This window comes from Poeciliopsis prolifica, unplaced genomic scaffold (assembly GCF_027474105.1).
Source record: "Poeciliopsis prolifica strain line A6 unplaced genomic scaffold, Auburn_PproV2 SCAFFOLD016, whole genome shotgun sequence".
NCBI classification, from domain to species: Eukaryota; Metazoa; Chordata; class Actinopteri; order Cyprinodontiformes; family Poeciliidae; genus Poeciliopsis; species Poeciliopsis prolifica.
Window position 1 is genome coordinate 1,857,583 of NW_026562391.1, and position 23,990 is coordinate 1,881,572.

The 23,990-nt window shown below is 38.2% G+C and overlaps 2 protein-coding genes across 4 annotated transcripts in view; both read right to left on the bottom strand.

Annotated features, from left to right (window-relative positions):
• Nucleotides 1-15,255, bottom strand: part of helz (helicase with zinc finger) — a 51,891-nt gene extending 36,636 nt beyond the window's left edge. Inside the window, exons 1-11 of one of the 3 annotated variants that reach the window (XM_055041101.1) lie at nt 15,199-15,232; nt 13,982-14,034; nt 6,965-7,207; nt 6,695-6,731; nt 5,207-5,331; nt 4,397-4,453; nt 4,269-4,317; nt 3,989-4,061; nt 2,747-2,945; nt 1,809-1,916; nt 1,555-1,696 (exon numbers count right to left, since the gene is read on the bottom strand). In XM_055041101.1, coding sequence (XP_054897076.1) covers nt 1,555-1,696; nt 1,809-1,916; nt 2,747-2,945; nt 3,989-4,061; nt 4,269-4,317; nt 4,397-4,453; nt 5,207-5,331; nt 6,695-6,731; nt 6,965-7,189 — 1,015 coding nt within the window. In that variant the 5' untranslated portion in view covers nt 7,190-7,207; nt 13,982-14,034; nt 15,199-15,232. Of the gene's footprint in view, nt 1-1,554; nt 1,697-1,808; nt 1,917-2,746; nt 2,946-3,988; nt 4,065-4,268; nt 4,318-4,396; nt 4,454-5,206; nt 5,332-6,694; nt 6,732-6,964; nt 7,208-13,981; nt 14,035-15,198 lie in introns of all 3 variants that reach the window. The other 2 variants (XM_055041097.1, XM_055041098.1) reach the window with 2 other exon arrangements.
• Nucleotides 15,256-17,969: 2,714 nt separating this feature from the next.
• On the bottom strand, nt 17,970-23,396 carry psmd12 (proteasome 26S subunit, non-ATPase 12). The gene is made up of 11 exons (XM_055040768.1): nt 23,195-23,396; nt 22,745-22,804; nt 21,635-21,763; nt 21,022-21,129; nt 20,163-20,267; nt 19,928-20,077; nt 19,676-19,810; nt 19,302-19,414; nt 19,052-19,226; nt 18,510-18,587; nt 17,970-18,410 (listed from the first exon to the last, which is right to left on the bottom strand). Exons 1-11 carry the CDS (start codon nt 23,300-23,302, stop codon nt 18,201-18,203), a joined length of 1,371 nt encoding a protein of 456 aa, XP_054896743.1. The 5' UTR covers nt 23,303-23,396; the 3' UTR covers nt 17,970-18,200.
• Nucleotides 23,397-23,990: the final 594 nt, after the last annotated feature.

Genomic DNA, 23,990 nt, shown 5'->3' on the forward strand with positions numbered 1-23,990 from the left:
TACCTGGTATGAGGGTTGGAGTTGTCCAAAGTATAAAAGCCAGCTTGCATGTCTCGCTGTGGAAATGGGTGTCGGTTCAAATGTGACCTGCAGCTTCAAATAAATCTACCTCGACTACATTTTGTTACCTTGCCTCCTTCCTGATCGCAGAGCCTCCGCCGGTCTAAATGACACGACGTCTTCAAAATGAGAAGTTTACACACATTTCCTCCATATTTTGTAGAACTGCGTATGAACTCTAGTACTTGGGTCAAACCTATCAGAGGTTTCCAAAGTCATGACATAATCACTATTAGTGCTGTCACTCATTGGTTAAAGAGACAATAACCGTCCGTATGTGAACTCCCAATTGTGAAGACATTAACATATAAAGCTCTAATTTCTCTCCTTGTCATGACATTTAGCAAATAGAAACAGTTTTGGAAATTCAAACAGACCCATCACAAGAGAAGTCTGATCTGACTGAACTTCAGTCAGAGAGGAATAAAAGATGTCACACTAAATAGCAACAGTTCATCACATTTGTATACAAAAGAAAAAAAAAAGCTGCCTGTCATGTAAATGTTCATTAAAAATACAAAAACAGATTTGGCATATTAAGATCATAAAATCGAAAATACTTTATGCGCAAATGGATATAAGAGCTTTTCTGTTCTGCTATTAACCAAGAGTTGCATGAGAATTTCCTTTAAAACCCATTTAGGACGCTGATCACTGTAACTATGACACTGATTTGCGCCGTGCCAGCCGTGGGACACCATCACTTGAAATATCAGTATATTTTCACAAAACTGTCAATGAATCAGAAAGTCTGTAATAACCGGTTAATACACCAACAGAGGGTCAGTTCTCATTTCCTGAGAAGCAAGGAAGAAAAAGTGAAGTTTCTGCTTTTTCAAGTGAGGAAGAAGAGGAGGTTAATGGCAAAAAAAGGGAGATTGTCAAAGTGCAAGACTGTATGCTCACACGTACACACCGTGTTAGCATATCAGCTAATGCATTAGCTGACATGCATATTTTTAAATGTAAAAAAATGACAAAATTTTTTTACTTATTTGTCATTAAGTCACAAACAACATGGTATTCATAATTTTCCATAAACTTGGGGATTAACAAAATATTTCTGACTTATTGGAAAACATTTCTTGTTTTTTCTAAAACCTAGTTTACATTTGATTCTTTGATTTAACTGTTAAGCAAACGCAGTTTTTAGGTCGGTCTTTGTAAAATCAATTAACTTGTTATTTTCAAAGCGTTTTTTTTTTTAAGTTTTGTGGCTCTAAACTATTGATATTTAGCAGGACAGAAACAAACAAATGGCCCTCTGGGCTGAGAAGGTCACTGACGCCTGGTCTAACAACATGAAGGATGAAGGTGTCTATTTGTTTGTAAAGAAAAAAGTATAAATAGTTTATGTTATGCCACGTACCTTTCTTTTTAGGTGCAACATAGGCGAGTTCTCAGACAAAAAAAAAAACGCTTGTTGTTTACATTTCATCATTAGACTAAAATTCTAGAAGCACAGTCCCGATTATGGTGAAAGAACAAACGAACCCGCCGAATCGTCTCCGGGCGTCCACTCTTGGCATCCTTTGGGAACCGACTGCAGGCGATCGCCGGCTGAAACTCCGGTGATGAAGAAGTGTGGTCGATGGGCGTCGTAGAGTAAGGCAATGCGGAACAGCTTTCGAGCCGGCTAGTCCAGAAACAACAATGGAGCATGATTAAAATTAAGAAAAAAGGAAACTCACTTTTCATACAAATTTTAAAAAGCCATATTAATAAAACCAGTGACAGTGTCACCCTACCTTGCACAGCAAAGAAAAGATCCAGGAGTGGGAGGACTTTTTGGAGGTGACTGTAACAGAAAGGCCGGAGCTGGTCTCAACTGCCACGCCTTCAAGACTGTCACTTAACTAGAAAGAAACAGGTTAAAAATTATATGTACGTTTTAATTAAAGATAACTCAGTTTCAAGAAAAAGGCTTTTTAAAATACAATTAAATAAATAGAAATTCTCCAGAAGTTGTACTAAAGATCCTCTCCATTAATGCTTGACAAAAATGTTGAGTCCATTTATTGGAATCAGTTCACAAACCATGTGAAGACAAATTTAGAGGTCATTTTTTCCCCCTTCAATACTGAACTTAAATCTTGGGAAAAGTTTGAGGTCTTATGAAAACATGATGATAAACTGATAAAAAAATAAAAAATAAAAAAAACTGCTGGGTTCACTTTCTATTTGACTGTCACAGACTGCTGACCAGTCTTTTTCCAAATACTGAAAGCAACACCATTTTTAACATTAAGAAGTCAAACTGAGAGCTGCACTCTTCAGTGTGGACACTGTTACTGAAGAGAGATGGTGTAATGACAGCAACTTTCAGTATCAGTAAAGTCAAAAAAAAAAAAAAAAGAGTAAGCACAGCTTTCATTAGGTAACAGAGTTGATGAAATACAGCAAAGCTTCTCTGTTTTATTGCCCTCTGTTCTCTATAACACACTGGATTTGAAAATGTTGATAGTCTTTTAGAAAACTCAAAAGAATCTGCAGTTTACATACAATAATATCCACCCTAAATAATGTACGTATTTCTCTCATGGTGAGAAAAAAATGCTTTCGGTTGCTACCCTGGTATTTTCACAATTTCACAAGCTGAAAAACAAATTCAAAGTTCCAGTGAAGAAGAAACTTCACTTCCGAAACACCGGAGGCGTTCAGCCATGTTAACTTTTATCTCACTCACCACTTTCTCCGGGGAAAGAGAGTTCATCCACTTTTCGATTAGAGTTTCCATGTAGTTCTCAGTGAAGTGTTTGCTTTCCTGCTGCTGTTTGAGGCGAATGAGTCGGGAGGCGTAACGTTTCTGCCACTCCATCAGCTCCTCTTGCGAGTGGGCCGACGTACACTGCGCCCCGTACCGACACAGGCCTTGCTCCAAGTACCTACGGCGACATTAAGCAGCTCCATCAGACGATTCTGGAGTAATCTGGCTGATCGTGTCAAATCACTTATTTGCAAAGTTGGGATATTTAGAAATTTTGGATGTAGATGAATGCATCATTCATAAAAAGTGGGGGCCTGTAAATGATCTGACAGAAAAAGTTGCATGAGTTTGTTTTTCAAGCTGCAGGTAAAATATTTGACAGATTGTCTGGCTGACAAGTTTTCCTCCAAACGAAAAAAAAAACTATTATAAATATTTCAACTAGAATCTGTATCAAAAATCCAGTTGATGAACACTACGGGAGTGTATGTTATATTTCAAGCATTCAGTTTGCTTTCATTTTTAATCAATATTTTTATGTTTTATTCATTTAAAAAAATAAAAATCGTTGAAAACATTCATTTTGTTTTTTTTCTATTTGTTTTTAAATCCATGACAAAAATAAAACAAGTTTAAAAGGCATTCGTTTTGTTTTATTTTATCTTGTTTGATTATTGTTACAAAAAAACAAAAAAAAAAACATTTATTGTTCTTTATTGTTTAAAGCACCTTATACCTGATAGACAATGCCATTATCTTAATAAACATTTAAACCAGCCAAAAACTAAAATACAATTGACATGTGTGTTATGTGGAAATGGCACAATGATTTTATAAAACCTGTCGTACTCATGACTGAAATGTGGTCTATTTTTGCTCATTTCCTGTTCAGAGCATCATATTTCATACTCCTAACATAATAAAGGTCCAGAATGGCCAATAAATACATAATAAAGAGCTATGCTTTTTATTCCTAAAAAGATATATGGATATGTTTTTGTCGTTCTATAGCTTATGTGTTAATTGTTTATTGAAATTTTAAGATGGCATGCATTAAATGCTAAATACAAAAAGAAAATAACCCCCTACAAAAAAAATGCAAAAAAAAAAAAAAACATTTGATATTTGGAGAAAAATAAACAGGAAACTTTTTCATTCACTGCTCACAACTGAAACATACATTTATTTGAAATAATAAAAGAGAAGACATCTACTTATTACCTTTTGCAGAGAGTGTACTCCTCGCTGCTAGTGACCCCTCTGGGAGGAGGCCGGAACTGCCAGCCATCTTGGACTTCTGCCGATATAAAAGCTACATAAACACTAAAGCTCTGAGAGCATAATGAGCAGACAATTCACTGGACAATAACCTGGTAGAAATAGACTCAAAGTGACAACTGACTGACTGCAGAAAAGACACCAAACAGAAAGAAAATGTACAGCAGCTGTTGGTACAACAAAGCAAAATCTTGAAATCAACTCATGATGCAGATGTGCTCACCTTCATCCTGGTCATCTGTGTATTCAGGGGCCATCTCTCTTTTTATTGCCTAAATGAAACGGAGCAAAACATTCATTTTCAACTCTATTACACTAAACGTCCACGACCAAAAAAACAAATGCAATTACCTCAATTTCGGAGAAGAGCATTTTTAATCTGGTCAGGTCTTTTGTAACGATGCCATTCTGGACCGAAAAGAAAAATATTACATTCACTAAAACATAAATGGATTTCTTGCATGTAGGTTTGTTTAACATAATAGATACCAAACATTAAATCATCTTTGATGGCATATTACACAGTTTCTAACCATTTTACATTTCAAAATTTCACTATATATCAGACTAAATGTTTGGATTTAAAACACATATTCAAAAATAAAACATAAATTTACTGGTCTGTATTTCTGATGAGTTCAGGCCTGCCTTAACAATATGAAATAAAATAGCAACCAACTGACTATGTGCAAATAAAATAAGAATGTATTAAATGACTCCAAACCTACTTTGGGTTTATAAACACATCAACCAACAGCCAGTACTTTGATGCCATTTTCTTATTTATTTACTTTCGTATTTTTAATAAAATTTAAAGGACGCAATATATTCATTCTATTGATTAATTGGGAATGATTTGTCATCTATTTTGATATAGACTGTGGAATGGTGGAAAATATTTTTTTCTGAATATAAAAAGTTACCTTTCTCCCATAAATGATGGACCAACACTTTAAAGTTTTGGTTTTTTAAGATGCAATATTGCTGCTTTGACAGCTAAACTTCTGGTTTAAAATAATTTTTAAACCAGAACTTATAAACTTATTAAGATGGATATTAAAATGAAAGGAGGCCTGAAAATCCCTCCTAAACTGATGAACAGATCAGCATGTACAGAGCATGAACAATTCCACCTTTACAACTAGATCAAATCCATCTTACCACTGGCTCTCCATACAGGGCTTTAGATAGGATGCTGACCACCTCTTGCAGGCTGCCATCCAAAAGCATGGAGCGCAAACTCGCCTGTAGAGAGCCGTCCCCCCGAGCAACCTCATCTACCAGAACTGCAACGGAGTGAAAGGAAACGGGTTAAAGCCCCGCCAACCAGGCTGTGTTGGAAAGAAAGAGCAACGATGGAGCAGGTAGTGGTTTCAAATGTCATTCAGCCTGGTAACCGTCCTACTTCACCGGCCCTTCCAAGAAGTTGAAATGTCACGATTGCAACCATTAATGTAAATTCACTCATCATTCACAAATTTTGCACTGAAACATGCTTTGAATCTTCATTTGCAACTTTTATGCAAATGTGACCAGTCACCTTCCCGTTTTCTGCATTTCGCTTACAATATAGGCCTGATCAATCACTGCAACTCGGCTGAATTTTCACCAAACTCCTTCTAATTTAACTTCCTGTTTCACTTTCTGTCTTTTTTGGGGGTGTGAAAACCATTCTAAAATGTTTCGTAGGATTTGCTTATGCTGGTTCTAACATGAATGGAGCCTTTCTTTATCCCACCCCACAACCATTTAAAATGCATCCAATTGTATCTCTATAATTTGTCCTACTTTTTCATTCTTGGACGACACATCCTTTGATGTTGCCCTCAGTAACTGCCCATATCTTCCATGTGAAAAACCGGCACTGTTAAAAATTCAAATTGACTTGAATGACCAATACAGAATCCTTGTTTTGCACTTTGGCCCCTTCTTAAGACATAATCTTTATTTGTATTAATGTTGCTAATTCCGGAAGGCTTTTAAAACTTTTATTTGCACTTTAAATATTGACCATGTTCAAATCCTGTCATGTTATCTTCAGGAATTTCAACTCGTTGTAAGACAAAATACAATTTTGAATGTTTGACTGGAAATTTTTGAAAAGGGTGCCAAATTTTTATTTTTTTTTAAATCTGACATTTTAGTTGGTAACAACTAAAAAAAAAACATTGCAACATCCTGGAGGAACCAATTTATGTCCTCGTTATTGTCAGAAAAAAATAAATGTTCATTATAGTTTTGCGTTATGTTCTGTCAATGCACTTGTCATCGATTGTTTCTTATCAAAATGTGTTCCCTGTTGTCAAGATTCTTTTCTATTTACCTCTAATGTGCTTTAAACTGGCATATAACAGCTAAGAATAATTTACAATATAATTTGAGCCAATTTTCAAATAGTGGTCTTCAAATATCTCCCCCACCACAGAAAACAAAAGAGAAACCAGTCATCTTACACCAGAGTGTTTGCAAAGCAGCTGCTGAGAAATCCCAGATCAAACTGAGAAACAAAAACCTCAAGGAAGAACATAAAACTCTAGCAATAAAAAAACAAAAGAATTTCTGGTTTGTTTGCGGCATTAAAACAAATATCTGAATCCGCATCTTCAAACTGCACCAAAGAGTAATTTCACAGTTAGAAGTCCAACCCACCATGTTTGCAGTCTTCATCTGCTCCGTCGTAGTTTTTCTGTCGGTGGAAAGAGAAATGCAAGTCCAGACGTTACAGTTGGAAACGAGTTTTTATACGATCACAGAGTCATTTAGGCTGCAATTATGGATACGGGAAAGTTTCCATGACTTCAGGGCACAAGCAAATGACTAGACTCTCAATGTATTGATCAAAGTTATTTCTACATTTTCTGTCAGTTAAAATAATAATAATTTTAAAAAAAGAAGATCAACCAACAACCCATTGCTCACCAGCTGTAGGAAGGCAGCAATTCGGTAGAGCAGGGCGCGGCTGCGGAGGGGTCCGGCGGCGACCGCCGAGGGAGGGCTGGGCAGTACGGGGGCACCGGGTAACAAGGCTTGGGGTGTGAGGACCACCAGGGCGTCCGTGCTGTGGGTGACCGCCGCCTCGTACTCCCGCCTGGCTAACGATTTGCTGGCTTCTTCACATGACTTCTCCGCTCTCCTGTCTGCCATGACTCAGGGACAGAACATCTGCAGATGGACAAAGACGAACACAGTCACCATTTCCAAAGTTTATCGGCGCTATGAACTGAGATCAAACAGCAGAAAGGGGAACACCGATGAACCCATTGGCCAATGATCCGGCCCCGATTTTCTCAATTTTAGGAGATTGGATATCAGTACTGCATCTGCATACAACAGTCAATTTAGTAGGTTTTTAGAAAAAAAATTAAGAAATTTGTTATCAGCCAAGTTACCAAAAATCTGATATTTTTAAAGAGCGGCAATCAGCCAGAAAACTGCCGTCAGTGCACAATGGAAAAGTATTTTCCAGTCCATTTTTTTCTAAGTTTTCACTTTGACCTTGAAAGTACTTTCATTTAATCAGTGTTATTCATACTCCACATCGATCCCGATGGTACTTTTATGAATCCTGAAACAGGGTTGTTTCTTTTCCTCATGTTGGCCGAAAGAGAAAAAGAGAAAGTTTTTCACAAAAAAGGGGGGAGCTGGGAAAAACTGAAAACTTTGACAAAAAAAAAAATTATAAGCAGCTAAAGAGCAATGCAAGGAGGAGTAATTTTTATAAGATGCATTGCAATAAGTTTAAAAAAACAAAATTTCACCAAAAATGTTCATCTATTTCAATATTTGTAAAGGTCAGTCAGTGCCAGTGAAGTTTGTAACAGAGTGCAGTATTCAAACATAATAGAAAGTTCAGTGGAAGGAAAAGGTGTGAACAAAAATACCGTAGATCCATCACAGTGATGACCGGAGCCTTAGTTTGAGTGGATTGTAATTCGAAGCCTTTTGAATTGCCGCCACGCAAAAAAAAACACTTAATATGGAAATCAAGATCCCGCAGCCTGAAGGGGAAGCTAGAGACACATCCGTGGAGGTTCAATGAGGTTCATCCTGAAGTTTACAGAGGCAGCCCAAAAGCAGAGCTGCTCAAAGGAGAGGAGGCTGCGCCACATGGAGATGCTTTGTTCATTTTGCACCAGGACCAGGCACCCGCCCACACTCCTAAAAGAACCCACACCTGGTTTACTGTCAAAAATAAGAACAAGATGCAGCTGAGACGAGTAACCTCCTCCTTCTCAGCGAGCACAGCGGCAGCTACCATGTTGTCGGTTTGCTGTCAGCAGCTTCCAGTTCGAACTCCAGCTCCTTAGTGAGGTTTCAGATTTCACTGTTGGTTTCATTGCTCGGCAGCGGTGAGGATTTTAACTGGTGACACAGCAAACTGAGAGAATAAAGGGTGTCAAAAAGTAACAAACACACCGTTAAACACCATGGCTTCAAACTCAGCTCATAACTAAAAACTAGGGCTGTGACTAACGATTGTTTAGTAATCAATTATTCTGCTGATTAATCGGATAGATTGGCACATTACAGATTCAATTCCTTTTTTGAATATGAAAATAAAGATTTCATTGCCTAAAATGCAATATCAGTTCATTCGTTTAGTGTAAAATTGATCATTTATAGCAAAAGATGTTACAAATACAGTGTAGGGCTAATCTGTTCATTATTATTTGGATTAGCTGATTAATTAGATATGAAAAGGTGCTTTACAGGAGGGTTGTTTTTAACCTGGTGAATGTAAAACTAGTCTACTTGAGAAGTACAATTTTTTTTATCTGAAATGCAAAAATGTAGGTGTGTGTACACATATACATATATGTGCAAAAATACACACTTTGTGCATTTTTGGCTTAGTTACTGATAAATGTTCTTTCAGCAAATGCCTTTTTTAAAATCTGTACTCCAGCAGATCAATCGGTTCAGTATTCAATTAATCCAGTTAGCAATTAATCGATTGCTACATTAGCTGACGATTATTTCTGTAACTGATAAATCAGATTAATCAATTTAAATAATAATTATTATTGAAATAATCAATTTCAATTAAAAAATAAATTCTGAAATGGAGGACTCTGTATGTAATGAATCTAAATGAGATATGAATTTAACTTTTAAACTGATCTACAGAAATACATTTTCATCTCTTGGCAACATCCCAATTTACTGAGATGATTAATCGTGATTAATCCATTAGGAAAAAACTGATTAATTACGATTAATCCAATTAATCATTTCAGCCCTACTAGAGAATAAATAAAAATTATGAAAACTTATGAAAAAAAGACACCATGCATGTGGCTCTTGGCTTTACATAGAAATAGCAGAAAAACTGTTAATTGAAAAAAAAAACTTCAAACAGAATCTTAAACTTTACTTTGTTTTTAATTGTTGCACAGTTGGAGATTGAAAAAAAAAGATTGCCAAATGATAACCGTCAGATGCCTCTTCTCCTGCTAAGCATTTTGGAATCGGTGCTTCACTTCCAACCTGCGTTTTGTCTCATCAATATCCAAAAGGACAGGCTTTCAGCCCAAACACAAACCGGAAAAGATTTGAACCGTTTTGTTATTTTTTGGCTTTGTTGTTGGCGCAAGTAGCTGGTTACATCAAGGGCTGAAATGATGAGTTGATGGTGATTCATTAGACCAAACTAGAATGTTGCAATCGCTCTGCTGCATAAAAACGGAAAGCTCAACGAGAAACGAAGTCGAAGCCACAGAGAGGAATTTGGTGTACAAGGCAAACGGTATGGTTCAGTGAAAAATTGTGTCCTGCAGTAAAATCTCAAAAGACTTTATAATAAAGCTTGTTCATCGCGGCTCCCACAGTAACGCACATGCTCCTTTTCCACAGATTGCAACAGATTTCCACAAGAGCAAAACAAAAACAATCATCTCTGGGTGCAGCTCACGATGAAGACACCGTCTCTCTGGAGACGCGAGGTTAGGTCGGAGAAGTCGAACGGCGGCGTCTGTTATGGTATTTTAGAAAAAAATGGGAATGTGGCGACAGTAGGTGAATGGCTGGCATTTTGGACCTGAACTTCCACAATTAAAAAACTGAAACAAGCTGCGACAAATGACCGAGTCTGACTAAACCAGTTGTAAGTCACAACTATTTGATAGTTTTAGGAAGAAAGCCGCAGCCGTTGATTCTATTAGCAACTTTGAGATCTCTCGCCGGTTGAATCCCTGCAAGAAGTGATCGGTCAGACAAACAGGAAAAACTGAGAACAATAACAAACAAGAGTTAAGCAAGGGAAGAACCTAGCAAAGCAAGCACATGCTAGAGGTTAACGTTGCACTTTTTGATCCGGTTCACTTAAAGCCACAGCTAGACATTCAAAGAGTTTGGGATTTTATTAAAAACATAAATAAAACCTGTAGTTGATGCAAAAATACATTTCACACAATAAATGGCAGATTATAAGGCCCTCTTATGTCTGGTGGTTTTATCATTCGTCAGGTTCTGAGCTGATGTGGAGCACAAAAGCATCCTGAAAGTAAAAATATGTCAAAAACAACATTGGAGAAATAATGGGGGAGATTCACTGTATCAGAATAAAAAAAGAGCCGTTAATGGCCCAAAAAAAAAGGAAAGAAAAAGTACGAATGGGAACGGGTTACATAAAGCTGCTACGCATCAGAATATGGAGGGTACACTGTGACCTCCTGGGGAACACCTTATCCTTGGCTGGTAGCCTAATATCTGTCGGCCCCAATGCAAACTTACTGCTTTAAACAACTGGCCCTGCAGCTCACAGGGCGTACAAATTGAACAGCTTTTCTCCTGAAAGTGCATATCAAAAAACACTTTCTGAACAAGCCGGTGCCACCTTTCAAATACCTCAGTCAGAACAGTTTATTGATCTGTAAAATAAAAAAATAAAAGTAGGCGTATCGTCATGTCTTTTTAAGTTTCCATAAAATTCACAGGGCTTTTATTTATATACTGCATTGTCTTTAATTGTTTCTAGTTCACCAAAAAAAAAAAAAAAAAACCTTCCAGTTTCACGTCATCTCAGATCAGTATTTTGTTGTTTTTCCAGATGTGAAGGAACAAACTCCTAGCTAAAGTCCACAAGTTCTTGAAGATTTCATTTTAATTAGACACGTTTTGGACTTTGAAATGCACATCAAATTCACAAGAACGCTTGGTTGTGTTTCACAAAATAGCTGTGAAACAGAGAAGCCAAAAATATTGATATGCAAAAGAGACTTCAGCGGACACTTTCAGAAACCATTTCCTCCTGTTTGCTGCTGCAGAAACAGTGGACTCGCTGCAACTATTACAATAACTAATAAGCAACGCTAAGGTGAAGGAGGATTCATTACTCAAAGTGATATTAATCCACGCCTCGCCTTTGAATGCCGACTCGCGTTGTGTTCAAAGGAATACCAACACTTCAGCGGGTTCGCAGTAATACCGAAGGATGTAGTCATCCCTCATTTTGCTTCAACCGACAGCAGCATGACTGGAATACAGACGGTAAAGAAGGATTTTTTCCCCCTTAAAAAATATGAAACAGGGAAATCTCTTGAGAGACAACAGGAAGGAAACACATTTGCCAATCACAGCAGAGTCAGTCAATGAATGAAAGGGATTTACCAGATATCAGAGGTCTTAAATCAAAGTGGTTCATGGTCTACTTAACTTGTGGTTCTGTTTATTTCCATAACTTGTGGAAGAATCAATCATCAGTGACTTCATTTACCAACTTATTTAAATAACAGCAGCAATTGTGTGTTTCCTACATTAACGTAAGGCGACCCCCGGCTAGAGTTACAGGTCATTCTTTAAAATGCATAAGGCCCGCAGCCAGAACTCCATCCTATTCACATCACACTCAGAGAGTGTGTGTGTGTGTGTGTGTGTGTGTGTGTGTGTGTGTGTGTGTGTGTGCGTGCGTGTGCGCGTGTGTGTGTGTGTGTGTCATTGTTCAGAAGACTTGATTGAGTAAATGGAAGGAGATATTTTTGTATGCACTCAGTTTACCCAAGTGGTTATTGCATCATAATGTGTCAATGGGAGTAGGCCATTTCACTGCTTCACCCTTTCAATCTTGTGTGGTTGCGATCTTTTTCATACTCGAGTTTTTTGGAGTGTGAACTGCAGATGTCATGCATCTGTTCTAACCGCCCCCGGCGACGTTTCATTCCATTTTAAAAACCTGTGCTTAAATATAATTTTCCACAATTTACAGTTTGCTGTAGTGAAATACGATTATGTGATTGCAATAAATAATAGCTGCTTGGCAGGGGCTGCTCAGAACTACTTTGTTTTGATCGGGGTCGGAATCCCTCGTGTTTCATAAGAGTCGACTTGTCCGAGTTCAGGACGCACCTTACAAGCCTTACAAGGCAATAGTCACTATAAAACAGAGTTTTAGACATTTAACCCGATGACTTTATGGGGTTAGGAGTTTCCATCACTACCAAATGCAGCTAATGCATCAGTGTGATGCATTAGCTGCTACAGTTAGCATCACTAAAAGTAAACATCAATCTGTGTGTTCAGAAGGGAATACAGACCTAATCATTCTGATATTGTCAAAAGTCTACCAATCTGGCATGAAAGGATGAACACTGAGGCTTCCTCTTAACTGCTGAAATCGGCTCTACATGTACAATTTGCAGAAATGTTCCCAATGGAGCTACCAATTGATGACTTCTGGGACACAGCTGTATTTTGTACTCATAACAGACAAAACAACGCAATCAGCAAAATTACAATGCAATCAGCAGCACCTGCAGTAGTCCGACTGTCTGCTGTCGGAGTCTGAATGAACAGCCTACATCGCCTCAGCAGGAAATGCAGTTTTGTTTTAGATGGCTTTTTTGTGTTTCCTTTGATTTTAAACCATCTCAGTGATACTAAAAGTAACTAACTTGAAGTCTTCTTTAGTGCTGCTGTCAGTGTGATGCATTAGCTGCTACAAACTATGCAGGTACTGATCAGAAAAAGATCCAGTTTATGAATATATGAATCCGGCCAACTGGTCATCGATCAAGGCCGGTAAAATTGAACATTGACCAAATCTGCACCCCAAGGGGTGGCTTCTGTTCTCCATGAATAGACTAATAAGTACAAGTATATTGGGATGAAATTGCTTTTACACATATTATGCAAAATGCGTAAAAATGAGGGTTTCCCCCAGAAAACAAGCCACGCCAGGCAGTAGTGACGCTGAGGTAGTCCATCAGTTGTCTCACTGTGTGTTTGTACTAAAATGTTTTTTAAAAGTTAACTGGAAATTTTCAGAATAAAACATCAACAAAGGAAACTAAAACATTTGTCTTTCTGTACTTTGGGTATGTATAGCAGACAATTCCTTCTTCAAAATAATTGTCTCATAAAGATTTCTGATGTTCTATTGTCTAAAAACAACATAGGGTGAACTGAATGTCATACCCAATTTTATTGTTAAACTGGGTGTGATTATCTCTCCAATATTGGTTGGAAAAAAATACATTGTACACACGGTAACCGTTTCAGAAAACCTTTCATTCACATAAACAAGACCAGTATGCCCTCCAGCGACGTTTTAAATATTCCAAACCCTTAGGGGGCAGTGTAGGGCAAAGCTAAACCCTACATCAGCCTATCAGGTTGCTTCAAAACAACCACGACTTTCTGATAGGGATTAAACATGCTGCCAGGGGGTTCATTTGTGTGGACAGATGGGTCGAACTACTCTTAAGTAGAATATAAAGTTAACAAAACACAGGACAATGTCTATTGGGAATTGTGTCAAAGCAAGCATGTTGATAGATTTGTCGCAGACTGCAATGTGCTGGAAATCCAAATCAGTCTGCGTTTTTCAAAATAATAACTTCTGGTAATATTTAACCAAGTTTTTGTGTGGATAAAAGGCCAAAATGCATTTGTTTCCAGCTTCATGTGGGCCAGTCCTTAAGCTTCAGAAAGCTCTCATACCTTCACAGTCTTTAATTGCAGATGCAGTCAATGCGTCCTATCATGTCCAGCACCTATGGATACATTGTGCATGTCAAGGTCATGATGCTGGCGAGTGTATTTTAATGTACTGGAAGCATAAAACTAATTTAAACACACGACTCACACAAGGAATCATTATGGCAACATCCTGCTGACATTTTAACAGTAATAGTGTCAATGAGACCAAAGCATATCAAAGGTGCTCGAATTAGAGCAAATGATGTTGATAGAAAATTGTTAAAACATACTAAGTTAATTTTCACTCAGAACTATATTTAAAAAATCTGGAGGAAAAAAAAACCTTGCTACCCCAATGTAGCTAAATTTCCCTCACTTCTTAACCACAACAAGTAGTTTGGCGGCCCTCATTAGGTGGGTATCACACTCATCTAATGTCATGAAGTCAAACTAGTATATCTGCATGCAGCTCAGTTAGCTGACGAGCTGATTTATTAAAATTGTGCTCAAGCCCAAAGTTATTCAGGCTGACACAACCGTTAGCAACTGTGTAGAAAATAAATACATAAAGATTAAACATGCCAATTCGTCAGAACTGAGCCCGTGCACATTTTGGAAACATGCATTTACTACAAAAAAACAAACAACAGGACAACAACGAGGAGCTGTTTGGTTTTCCAGAGGAGAGTTGTAGCTCTTGTTTGTCTGGAAAACTTATCTCGGCTGCTGCTTGCAAATCTGAACGATGACGGCAGCGTCAGAAAAAAAAATCGCTTAAAATGTGCTCAACAAATCCGCTCTCTGCTCGCATCGCCTCTAACAGTTTTGCCCCTAAACTGAGGACGTGCAGCTAACGTTTAGCACGGCGGGCCCCCACCAAAAAATAAATAATAAAAAAAAAAAACAAAAGAAAAAAACAAACAAACACGGCCTTTTCTTGGCAGCAAACTGATGAGCTTCCAGCAAGAATAGCTGGGCTGGCTTGTTCGTGGTAGCAAGGCTAGCTGGCTTTGGCTAGGTTCGCCGAAACAAAACGGACTAGGGCCTGAATTTTTTTTTTTTTTTTTCCTCTGCCACCGTGTTTAGGCACGTATAATTCACATGACATCTCGTTCCTGCCGGCGCACGGAGTCAAAACATTCGTCGCCGTGCTACTGATTTGTGGAGGGGATTCGTGCCGGTGGCTTTGCGACGAAAAAGACAAGTAGAGGAGCTAAAAATGGGAAGTCAACACTTACCTAGCCTTACTTTCTACGCCATCTTGGATCCACTTGTCAGCCCATCGCAAAGCATAGTGGGATGTGCTTATCTGAAGGTTGAGGAGGACTTGCCGTGAAAGTGCCAATGTTTTGGCCTCTTTTAGGAGTCAAAGTTTTATGCTTTGGATTTTTATTTTTTATTTTAAATTCCCTCCATGTTTGCTTTGGCACGGCGAGAAGAAATTAGTTTAGTTATTTGAAACAAAATAATAATAATAATAATAATAATAATAATAATAATAATAATATCAATAACGTTTGCTCCTGTACAAATAATTTAAAACATTTCTTCACTTTTTTAAAAGTGTACTTTTAAGTGAAATTCCTCCATTTGTAGTATTGTGGTGTTTGGATAAATAAAAAAAATTACATAAATTGTTATTTCATTACATTTATTTCATTTATGAAATAAAAAGGCCTTAGTCTGTTAGACTTTTTTTTCACATATTGCTTTTATTATCCATACCAAAGCTGACATACGTAATTTAACCAATACGTTTTCTTGGGGGGGAGTAAGAAAGGCATGTAAGCTTATGTTTTCCAACTCCTGTCAAATTTTAATAACTCCTCAATAGAGTACATAAAAGAACTGCAAACAAATTGCACCATTTTGTCCTCACGCTTTCTTGATATAGCAAATGACAGAACCAACCCATCTGGGCATTCCAGTAACTTGGCCTACAATTCAAATCAGAAAGTGAAAATTGTCAATTTAAAGTGTTTTTTTGTTTTTTCTTTCTTTGAATTACAACAACAAAAGCTTACAGCCACAAACAATTCAAATGATCAGAAACAAAATACACCAAAATCGGTTATGCTTACTAGAAAGACATCCAGCAGTCACTGGCCTCATATAGGAGTGTAAGTCACAAAACATAATTACAAACTGTGCAGTCATACTTTTTTTTTTTTCTAAGCGTGTCATAGAAAATTAGGTGGGAGGAAAATCTCAAATATGACCACAATTGGATTATAAACTAGCTTTTTCAGAGGATTTTGATCCCTTTGCCCAGTTGAGGTTAAGAGCCTGATCTGGTGATTCATCATTGATTTGAAGCTTCAACTTCCTGACTCACGTGTTGACCTGCAGTTTCAATGTGATCACATGTTGCAGTTTAATCATGGATCCATCATTTTCTTTCTATGAAGCGCACCACTCCTTCCTGCAACTAAACACATAACGCTGCCACCGCTGTGCTTTACAGCTGAGATATCATCCTCAGTTCTCCAAGCTTAAGCCTTTTTCTTCCCAATTTCTGATTGGTCAGTGAAGCCAAATAGTTCATTAGTCACACCAGGCTGAAGGATATGTTCCCTAAAATTAAGATTATTGTCCACAAGTGTAATCTGGCTCTTTATGTTGCTTCTGCTTATTTCACTGCGGATACTGACACCATCGTACTAGCTTCAGCCAGCATTTACATAAGGCTTTTTTCTGCCTGATTTCTGGTATTAATGCACACATTTACCACCAATTCAACATTATTTTTTTCATTATGAAGTATTTTTGACATTTTGTCATAAAAAGCATTTATAGGTCTGTGTAATGAAGAGGCCTTCATTACTGAATTAATTTATTCAATGTATTGTATAGCACTGTAAAAACATTTGCACTTTCTCACTATGCACTTTATTTAGCACTGCACTTTTAAAATAGATCTATAAATTAACATTTTGCACTCAGGAAGTTTTAATTGTATTTATTGAGTATTTTAGGGATTGGTGTGTAGCCTTTGTTCTGGGCTCTGCACAGCTGCTCCTCATTGGCCAGTGGAGGTGGTTAACTGTGAGGAGAGAGAGAATTGATACTCAGAGCAATGAGCTATTGGTGGATAAAACTAAATAAATGATGTGCATAATTTATTAGGTGTGGAATGCTAATATAGTGACTTACCTGTATTTTTCTGTGTCCTCTCAGGATGTTTGGACAAATATTGTCCTAAGGGCTGGACAATGTTATAGGTCCTGGGAGAGACCATTGAGAAGAATGGGAGAGGGGTGTATTGTTTTATGGTGTACTGTTTTATGGTGTTTTAGTAAGGGTAAGGTTAAACAACAAAAAAATATTTATAAAAAGGAAGTTGATGTGGTTGTAGTTAAATGTTTTATTCAATTAAGGGGAACAGGGTAAGATGGGATTATCTTATGAATTTTCAGATAGTTTTAACTGTCACAGCTGGGACTATTTAAGATTGCAATTGTCACCTGTGAGACAGATTTTGAGATATTGAGACATTGAGATTTGTGAGACCAAGAGTGTGACATTGTTTGTGATGCTGGGAGGAATAAACCTGCTGTTCCACCTAAACTCTGCCTGATATCATCGATCTGCACTGAAAAATCCAGCCGTAAAGGGCCAACCTATTACAGTCTGTCTCCTTTCAATTTAGATATTGGGAATTAAACATTTCAGAAGACTATAAAAGCCACCTGAGCTTTCCAAAACTGTTTAAATGCAAAGTAATTTTAGTACATGTACTGTAAACTTCTGAAAAGTTCAAATGAAAAACAACATCTCCATAAATGTTCCTTTCACTTTCCTGTCTAACAGAATCTAATTTTGGTTTATTTAACTTAAACATTTCCTATTTAGCAAATAGGAAAGATAAAAAAAAATAGTGGTTGTGAGTCATTTTATCTTGCTTACAAATATCTGGTTGCATTTGAATTTCAGTAATCTTTCCATAAAAAAAATAAAATCTTGAACTATAATAAAACTACATTAAACAGAGAGGAGAAAATGCAGAGACTGGAGGTACAATACGTTTATTGTCAATGTTTTTCTAGACAATAAAAAAAAGAAACAACTCATAGAGGGCGTGTGTGTTTTGCGGTTGCTTTGTTTCCAAATCTTACGATACTGCAATCGGGCACCGTGGCGGTATTCCGCTAACGTACTGTACAAACACGTCACAGTTCCCCCTGAACATACACAAAAGTGAACATGAAACAACAACATGAAAGTAGAAACTGTTCTCGTGTCACTGCAGGTTGTGGATCATCTCCTCCTTGGCAATAAGGTGTGTGGTCTTGTTGACCAGCGACATGAGGGAGTTGAGTTTCTGCGACCAATCGTTGAGCAGGTCGTTGGGGTCTTTGGGCCGCTGAAAGTTGATGATGCCGGCGAGCCGGTCGACCTTGGCGTAGATGGTCTTGTTTACGACGAGGCTGGAGAGGAACTCCTCCGATTCCTGGCGTAGGATTTGAACAGGTGGATTAGTGACGTTGCTTTTTTTTTTTGGTGGTGCTATGAGCTTCGGGTAGAACGAGCTGCTAAAAGGTTCGCTTACGTCAACAGAGAGGTCCAGCAGGCCAGCCATCCTTTTCATTGTGATTCTGGTGTAATATTTGGCCATTATTCTGATGTTCTGAGACAGAAAGAAAAAACCCAACATAAGTTGTTTTCCAGTGCCTGGCCATGTCTTGGCTACATTGACACAGCAGGTGAATGCGACACAAATCAGATATTTTTTCTGGCTTTTTTACTCCGGTCCGAACAGCCCACTTCCGATCTTTTCACCCGAAACAAAAATCAGATTGGAGCCAAAAATCCGATTGGAGCGACTTCCACTAATTTGAAACACGCATCAGATTGTTTTCAAAGAATCCACAGTCAAAACAGTCAAACACAGGAGAAGCCAGACTGGATGTAAACAAGATTTGTTGCAATCTATCTGTCCTATGCCAAGAAACACCCAACTGGGCAGCTTCTGAATCCTGAATTGCGTCAATAATTTAACGTGACGCAAATCGTACATTTTGCGATGCTCTTTGTAGCCTTGGCACACAAACAAACTCAAACTTGTATAGCAACAATATATGAATGACTTACATGCTCCACCACCCTGTTCTTAAGGTCTTTCCACCTTTTCTCGCCCTCCTCTGAATATGAGAAGACGTCCGTCGCCGGGCTCTCAGACGAGCCTTCTCTCAGCTCCTTCCCATAATCCTCCACGAGCGAGGCCCAGCGCATCAGCTCCATTGTGGTAAACTGCTTCAGAAGGTCCCTGGGAAAAGAGGTAGAACGTGACCCTCCGCGTGTCGTGATTGATTTATCAATGTCGAAGCACGGGCCGTCTTACTTGTATTTGGGGATTTCTTCCAATTTCTTGTCGGCGCTGATTCTGTGCACGAGGTCTGACTGTTCGTTGTCGTAAGGAGACAGGATCACGTACAGCACCACACTCTTCAGGGCCTGCAGGGCGAAACGCGCAGAAAATAAAATGTTAGCTGATCGTTAACATTTGGTCCTTGCGTTATATTAAGCCGACATGCGCGACCAGGATTCAGTCAGTGAGAACCACATTTGATGTTTGACAAGAACTTTGCAAACGGCAGTTTCAGGAAACATCTCCTAAAACCTTTCTAGAAAACAGTCACGCTTGATAAAGGAGTGAAACGCTAAATCGTTTCTCCTCCGAAACAAAAACCTGCCCAAAACATGTCGTCTCTCTACCTGCTGCCACTTGCTGCTGTCCTCCAAGATGCAGGGCGTGTCATAAATCGCCTTGTAGTGCTTGCATATCGACAGGTAGGAGCCCTCGTGCTGGTCCACCTGAATCATCAGGTTGTAATACTTTAACTTCAGCTCCTGTGTTGACAAAATAATAATTACATAAAAGTTGAAGTACGCAGTTAGAATGAATAGTAGAGGACGCAACAGCTTCTGAGAGAAGACATGCAAACGAGGACCGCTAGCGTCTCTTACCTCGGTCCCTTCCTCCTGAAAGAACTTGGTGTTTATCTTCTTGCTGATGATCTGGGTGCGAATATAATCTTTGACAGCGATGCAGAGCCTCATCTGTTCCAAGATGAACTCCACCTTCTCCTTCTTCTCCATGGAGCCATACGTCTCCACCTGAGCGACAAGAAAAATGACCCGGAAATGAGACGGGTCTCAGCAACTCGCGTATTAATTGTGCATAAAAAGGTTTGGGTCGCACCTGTAGCTCCTGCAGAATGGCGGCAGCCTCTTTGACGTCGCCGCTCTGCTCCTTGATGTTAGCCAGTGTCTTTGTCAGCCTTGCACGCTCGATCTCTACATAGATCTGTCAGAGAGAACCATTTAGTGCATTGTGAGACGCAGCTAGCGTACCTGTTAGTAATGGATTTAAAGGGCAAAATCAGAGTGGACATGGGCCAGCACTTCTCTCACTCGTCGGTTGCGTGACTGAAAAATGCAAAAATGTTTTTGCCTTTGTTGCAAAAACGAGAAAATGTGGCAGTTTGGAAACCACTGTAACTGGTCACACTATTAGGGGATTAGCAGAAGTGCTAATTTTCCAACAACACCCTTTGCTAACTTTGAAAACATTTACTGCACTTTGCTTCCCCTAAATTTATGCTTGGGGGAATTAATCTTAGCGCTTTAGCCGAGTTTGGAAACATCTAGTCCACTTAGCTTCCTGTCAATACCGCTAAATTAATTTTTTTAAATAAATTGTTCCACTAGTAGCAGAGCAATTTTTCTTTCCATTTAGTGCTTTAGCATTTTTGCTAACTTTGAAAACATTTAGTATACTTAACTTTACCTAAACTGATTTTTCCAGATAAATTCTAAAGAGCTAATTTACATGGCTGTTTTGAAAGCTTTCCGTTGAATAAGGTTCAACATCTGCATCGACTTCTCCAAATCTCCAAGTAGTTAGTCATTTATATTCACGCTTTTATTTTGAAGCACATTCTTTTTGACCAATTTTTTTTTCTTTTTTTAAGAACTCTCCAGTCTTATAAGGTCACAATGACCATAGTTTACTGCACAGTTTGGTGCATCCCTAATTATGGTGTCAAGGGATTTCATACCTTTCCGGCAGTCACAGTGCGAAGTGTGTCTATAAGACGCAGCTTGATGTTCAGATCAGTTACTGCATCCACGTATTTGTAGCATTCCTGCACCATTTTGGCAACAGCCTGAGATGAAGAGCAAAACAAATCACATATTTAGGCCACAGTAAATACAAAGGAAAGTTACATTGTTTATGAGCATATTTCAAAACTCATTGAAATTGGAGTTTCATATTTCAACTAGGTTGAAATATCAAACTCGTATTTTTCATACAAGTTTGAAAAAAACACTCATATGTTCGTTCATATGCTGTCATATTTTGTATTGCAGATACAAATATTGTATCTGCAATAGAAAATTGTGCAGATATTGGAATTTCTGCTAACTTTGCAGAAATTACAAAATTTGCAGTATAGTAATGTTTTGTATTGCAGTAGAAAAACTCAATTTGATGACTGACAATCTCACAAAAGTACTTTGAAAAATTTCTATTTTTCACTTTAATGCATTAAGGACTTCAAATTAAAATATGTTCTTTGTTTAATTCTGCCTTTTAACTGAGGAGGCCACCGGTAAAGAGATCGGCAAAGTTATGAAGAACGGAGCGATCAGGGTAAACTGAGCACTGACCTGTTTGAGTTGACTCCTCCTTTTGGTGAGTAACATGATGTTTTCATTAAGAGCGTCCCAATCCTTTGCTTCATAACACATCTGGACCACAGCCACGAGGATTCTGGAGGTGGACACCATATCCGATGCCTGTGAAAAATTCAAACAGAATCTGTTCATTAAATACACCTACGCAGATTAGCAAGCTGAAATTTTTAAGTGAAGTGTTTTTTTTTTCTTAAATAAATTATTTTGGTCAAAATTTTCTGAGATATATTCAAGATAACTGCACCAAACTAAACTTTTCCAGTTAGTTTTTGTTAACTTGTGTAGCTCTGAACACAATTCATGCCCAAGACTTGCTAAGATAATGTTTTTTTTTCTTTCCTTTTCTTTTTTGAGGTTTTTAGCTTTTTCTTTGCCAAAGCTGAAAATTTGGCTGGCTGGAAATATTTCTGATAGGTCACAATGTGGGGAACAGAAAAGCGTCACTGCTTGCCACAAGCACGAGACACACTGGAGCATCATTTTTGTCATCGCACTGGCACGGCGCCGCATTAGGCGTTTGGGTTCAACGTTGCCTGCCTGCCCATTGAGACTCAGGCTGCAGGTGGAAATGCTCTCCTACACCGGAGCTCCAGTGACGCCAAGCTAACGGGACGCAGGCAACTGAAGTCAAATATGCCTGTCAGTCATATGTTTGTGTGAAAGTCACTGCTGTGTGAATGAGACTAACAATGGAAAGGCACTTTGAGTGGTTGGCAACACCACACAAGCTCCATCGCTACATTGATCCTGAATCGATGTTAAATCAAGATGAAAAGAAGTTCTGCCTCACAATTTTTTTTCCCCCGAATTTCAATTCATATACGTTTCACAAAATAATTAAGAAGAAAGGAGAAAAAAATGATCAAATGAACTTCCTGACTCATATTTGAGCTGTGTCAAAAATAACCCAACACTATACATGTTAAATTGTATTGTAATTTTAATTCTTCTATTAAGAAGAATTAAAAGCTCTCGCATCACTTCTTGGACACAAGGAATTATTATTTTGGTGTTCTTATGAATGTAGTTCTTTCTTATTTGTAATGTAAATGTAGAATGTAAACAATTTCCAGCGCTGCTTACCGTTCTGGTCTGTTTCTCCAGTGACAACAAACTCTCAATAGCCTCTTGTAACTTCCCCTCCTGTAGAAGAGAACAGAAAAACATGAACTTTAACATCTTTTTCAAACATTACGAACGCCAAGCTTTTTTCGCCCCTCTTCTTGCAGAAGAGTTAAAGAGACCGGTTAGCAGGTTGGCTACTTCTGAAGAAGCTAACCTCAGTGCTAAACATAGCTAGTCTCTCTTCAACAACAAACTCTGGAGTTTTAGAAGAAGAAAAACAATGTGGTATTAAGAGCGGGTTAAAAAAAACACATATTCTAACTTATAAGTAATATGTGCTCAGTATATCTGGTCATGTTATGATAAAACTGAAGACACCTCGGTTGTGTGATAGCTTTCGTGCTAGCGCACCGATCGGGATGCACCATGACTCAGCCAGCGCCGGCCTTCCGTTAAAAGCTCACTTACTTTGGCCATTTTTTCGCACTCCGGAAGCCTCTCATCTACAGTGGAACTGTAATCAACCTCCATCTTCACGATCCTTCCATCGGACCTCTCAGATCGTTCCTCAGACATTGTTACGACTGGGAAAAAAGGACAAACCACAACTCTTTTTCTTTGCCTGACGCTGTTTGTCCTGTCAAATGAACGACACTAGGAGGTGACCAATCAGAACAGAGAATGGGATGGCTGGGTCGGTGCCTGAAAGACCCGAGAAGGACGTCTCTTAAAAAAAAAAATGTGTATATTGTCATTTCTGTCAGGCGCAACAAAGGCAGCCCTAGTTTTACGGTTAACTGTACTTTCAGAGTTGCAAAACTTCAAACAGTATGAACGGAGTCCGACCAATAAATAAGACCAAAAAAATTAAATATGCAGAAACAAGAAATGTTTAATTAATACACAAAATACCACGTGTCAGTAAAAGTATATCATCTTTAATGCAGAACAGAGGAGAAATAGTACATACAGCTGGTTAAAATACATGAACTTTTTATTTAACATGTTAAAGTCCACAATTTTAAGATTCTATTCGACGCCAATATCAGTTATAACCCTCTGAAATTGAATGTAACACAATGAACTTAATGAGTACAGGCAAACGAGAAACACGTGTTTATTCTTAAATGAAAAAAAAAATGTTGTCCCCTAGACTAGAGGTCATTTTAAAATTCAGACGTTGAATTTCACACTTGTTAAAGCATAGATTTACTGATGTGTTAACCAGATATAAAACCAGATCAGTTATTACTTTATTTGCAAT

Coding starts and splice junctions, on each gene's coding strand:
- psmd12 (XM_055040768.1), bottom strand. CDS start 23,302: ATGTCTGAGGAACGATCTGAGAGGTCCGATGGAAGGATCGTGAAGATG. Junction 21,130..21,634: donor GGAGGAGTCAACTCAAACAG/GTCAGTGCTCAG, acceptor TCTTCATCTCAG/GCTGTTGCCAAAATGGTGCA. Junction 19,227..19,301: donor GAAGAAATCCCCAAATACAA/GTAAGACGGCCC, acceptor CTCTTTTCCCAG/GGACCTTCTGAAGCAGTTTA.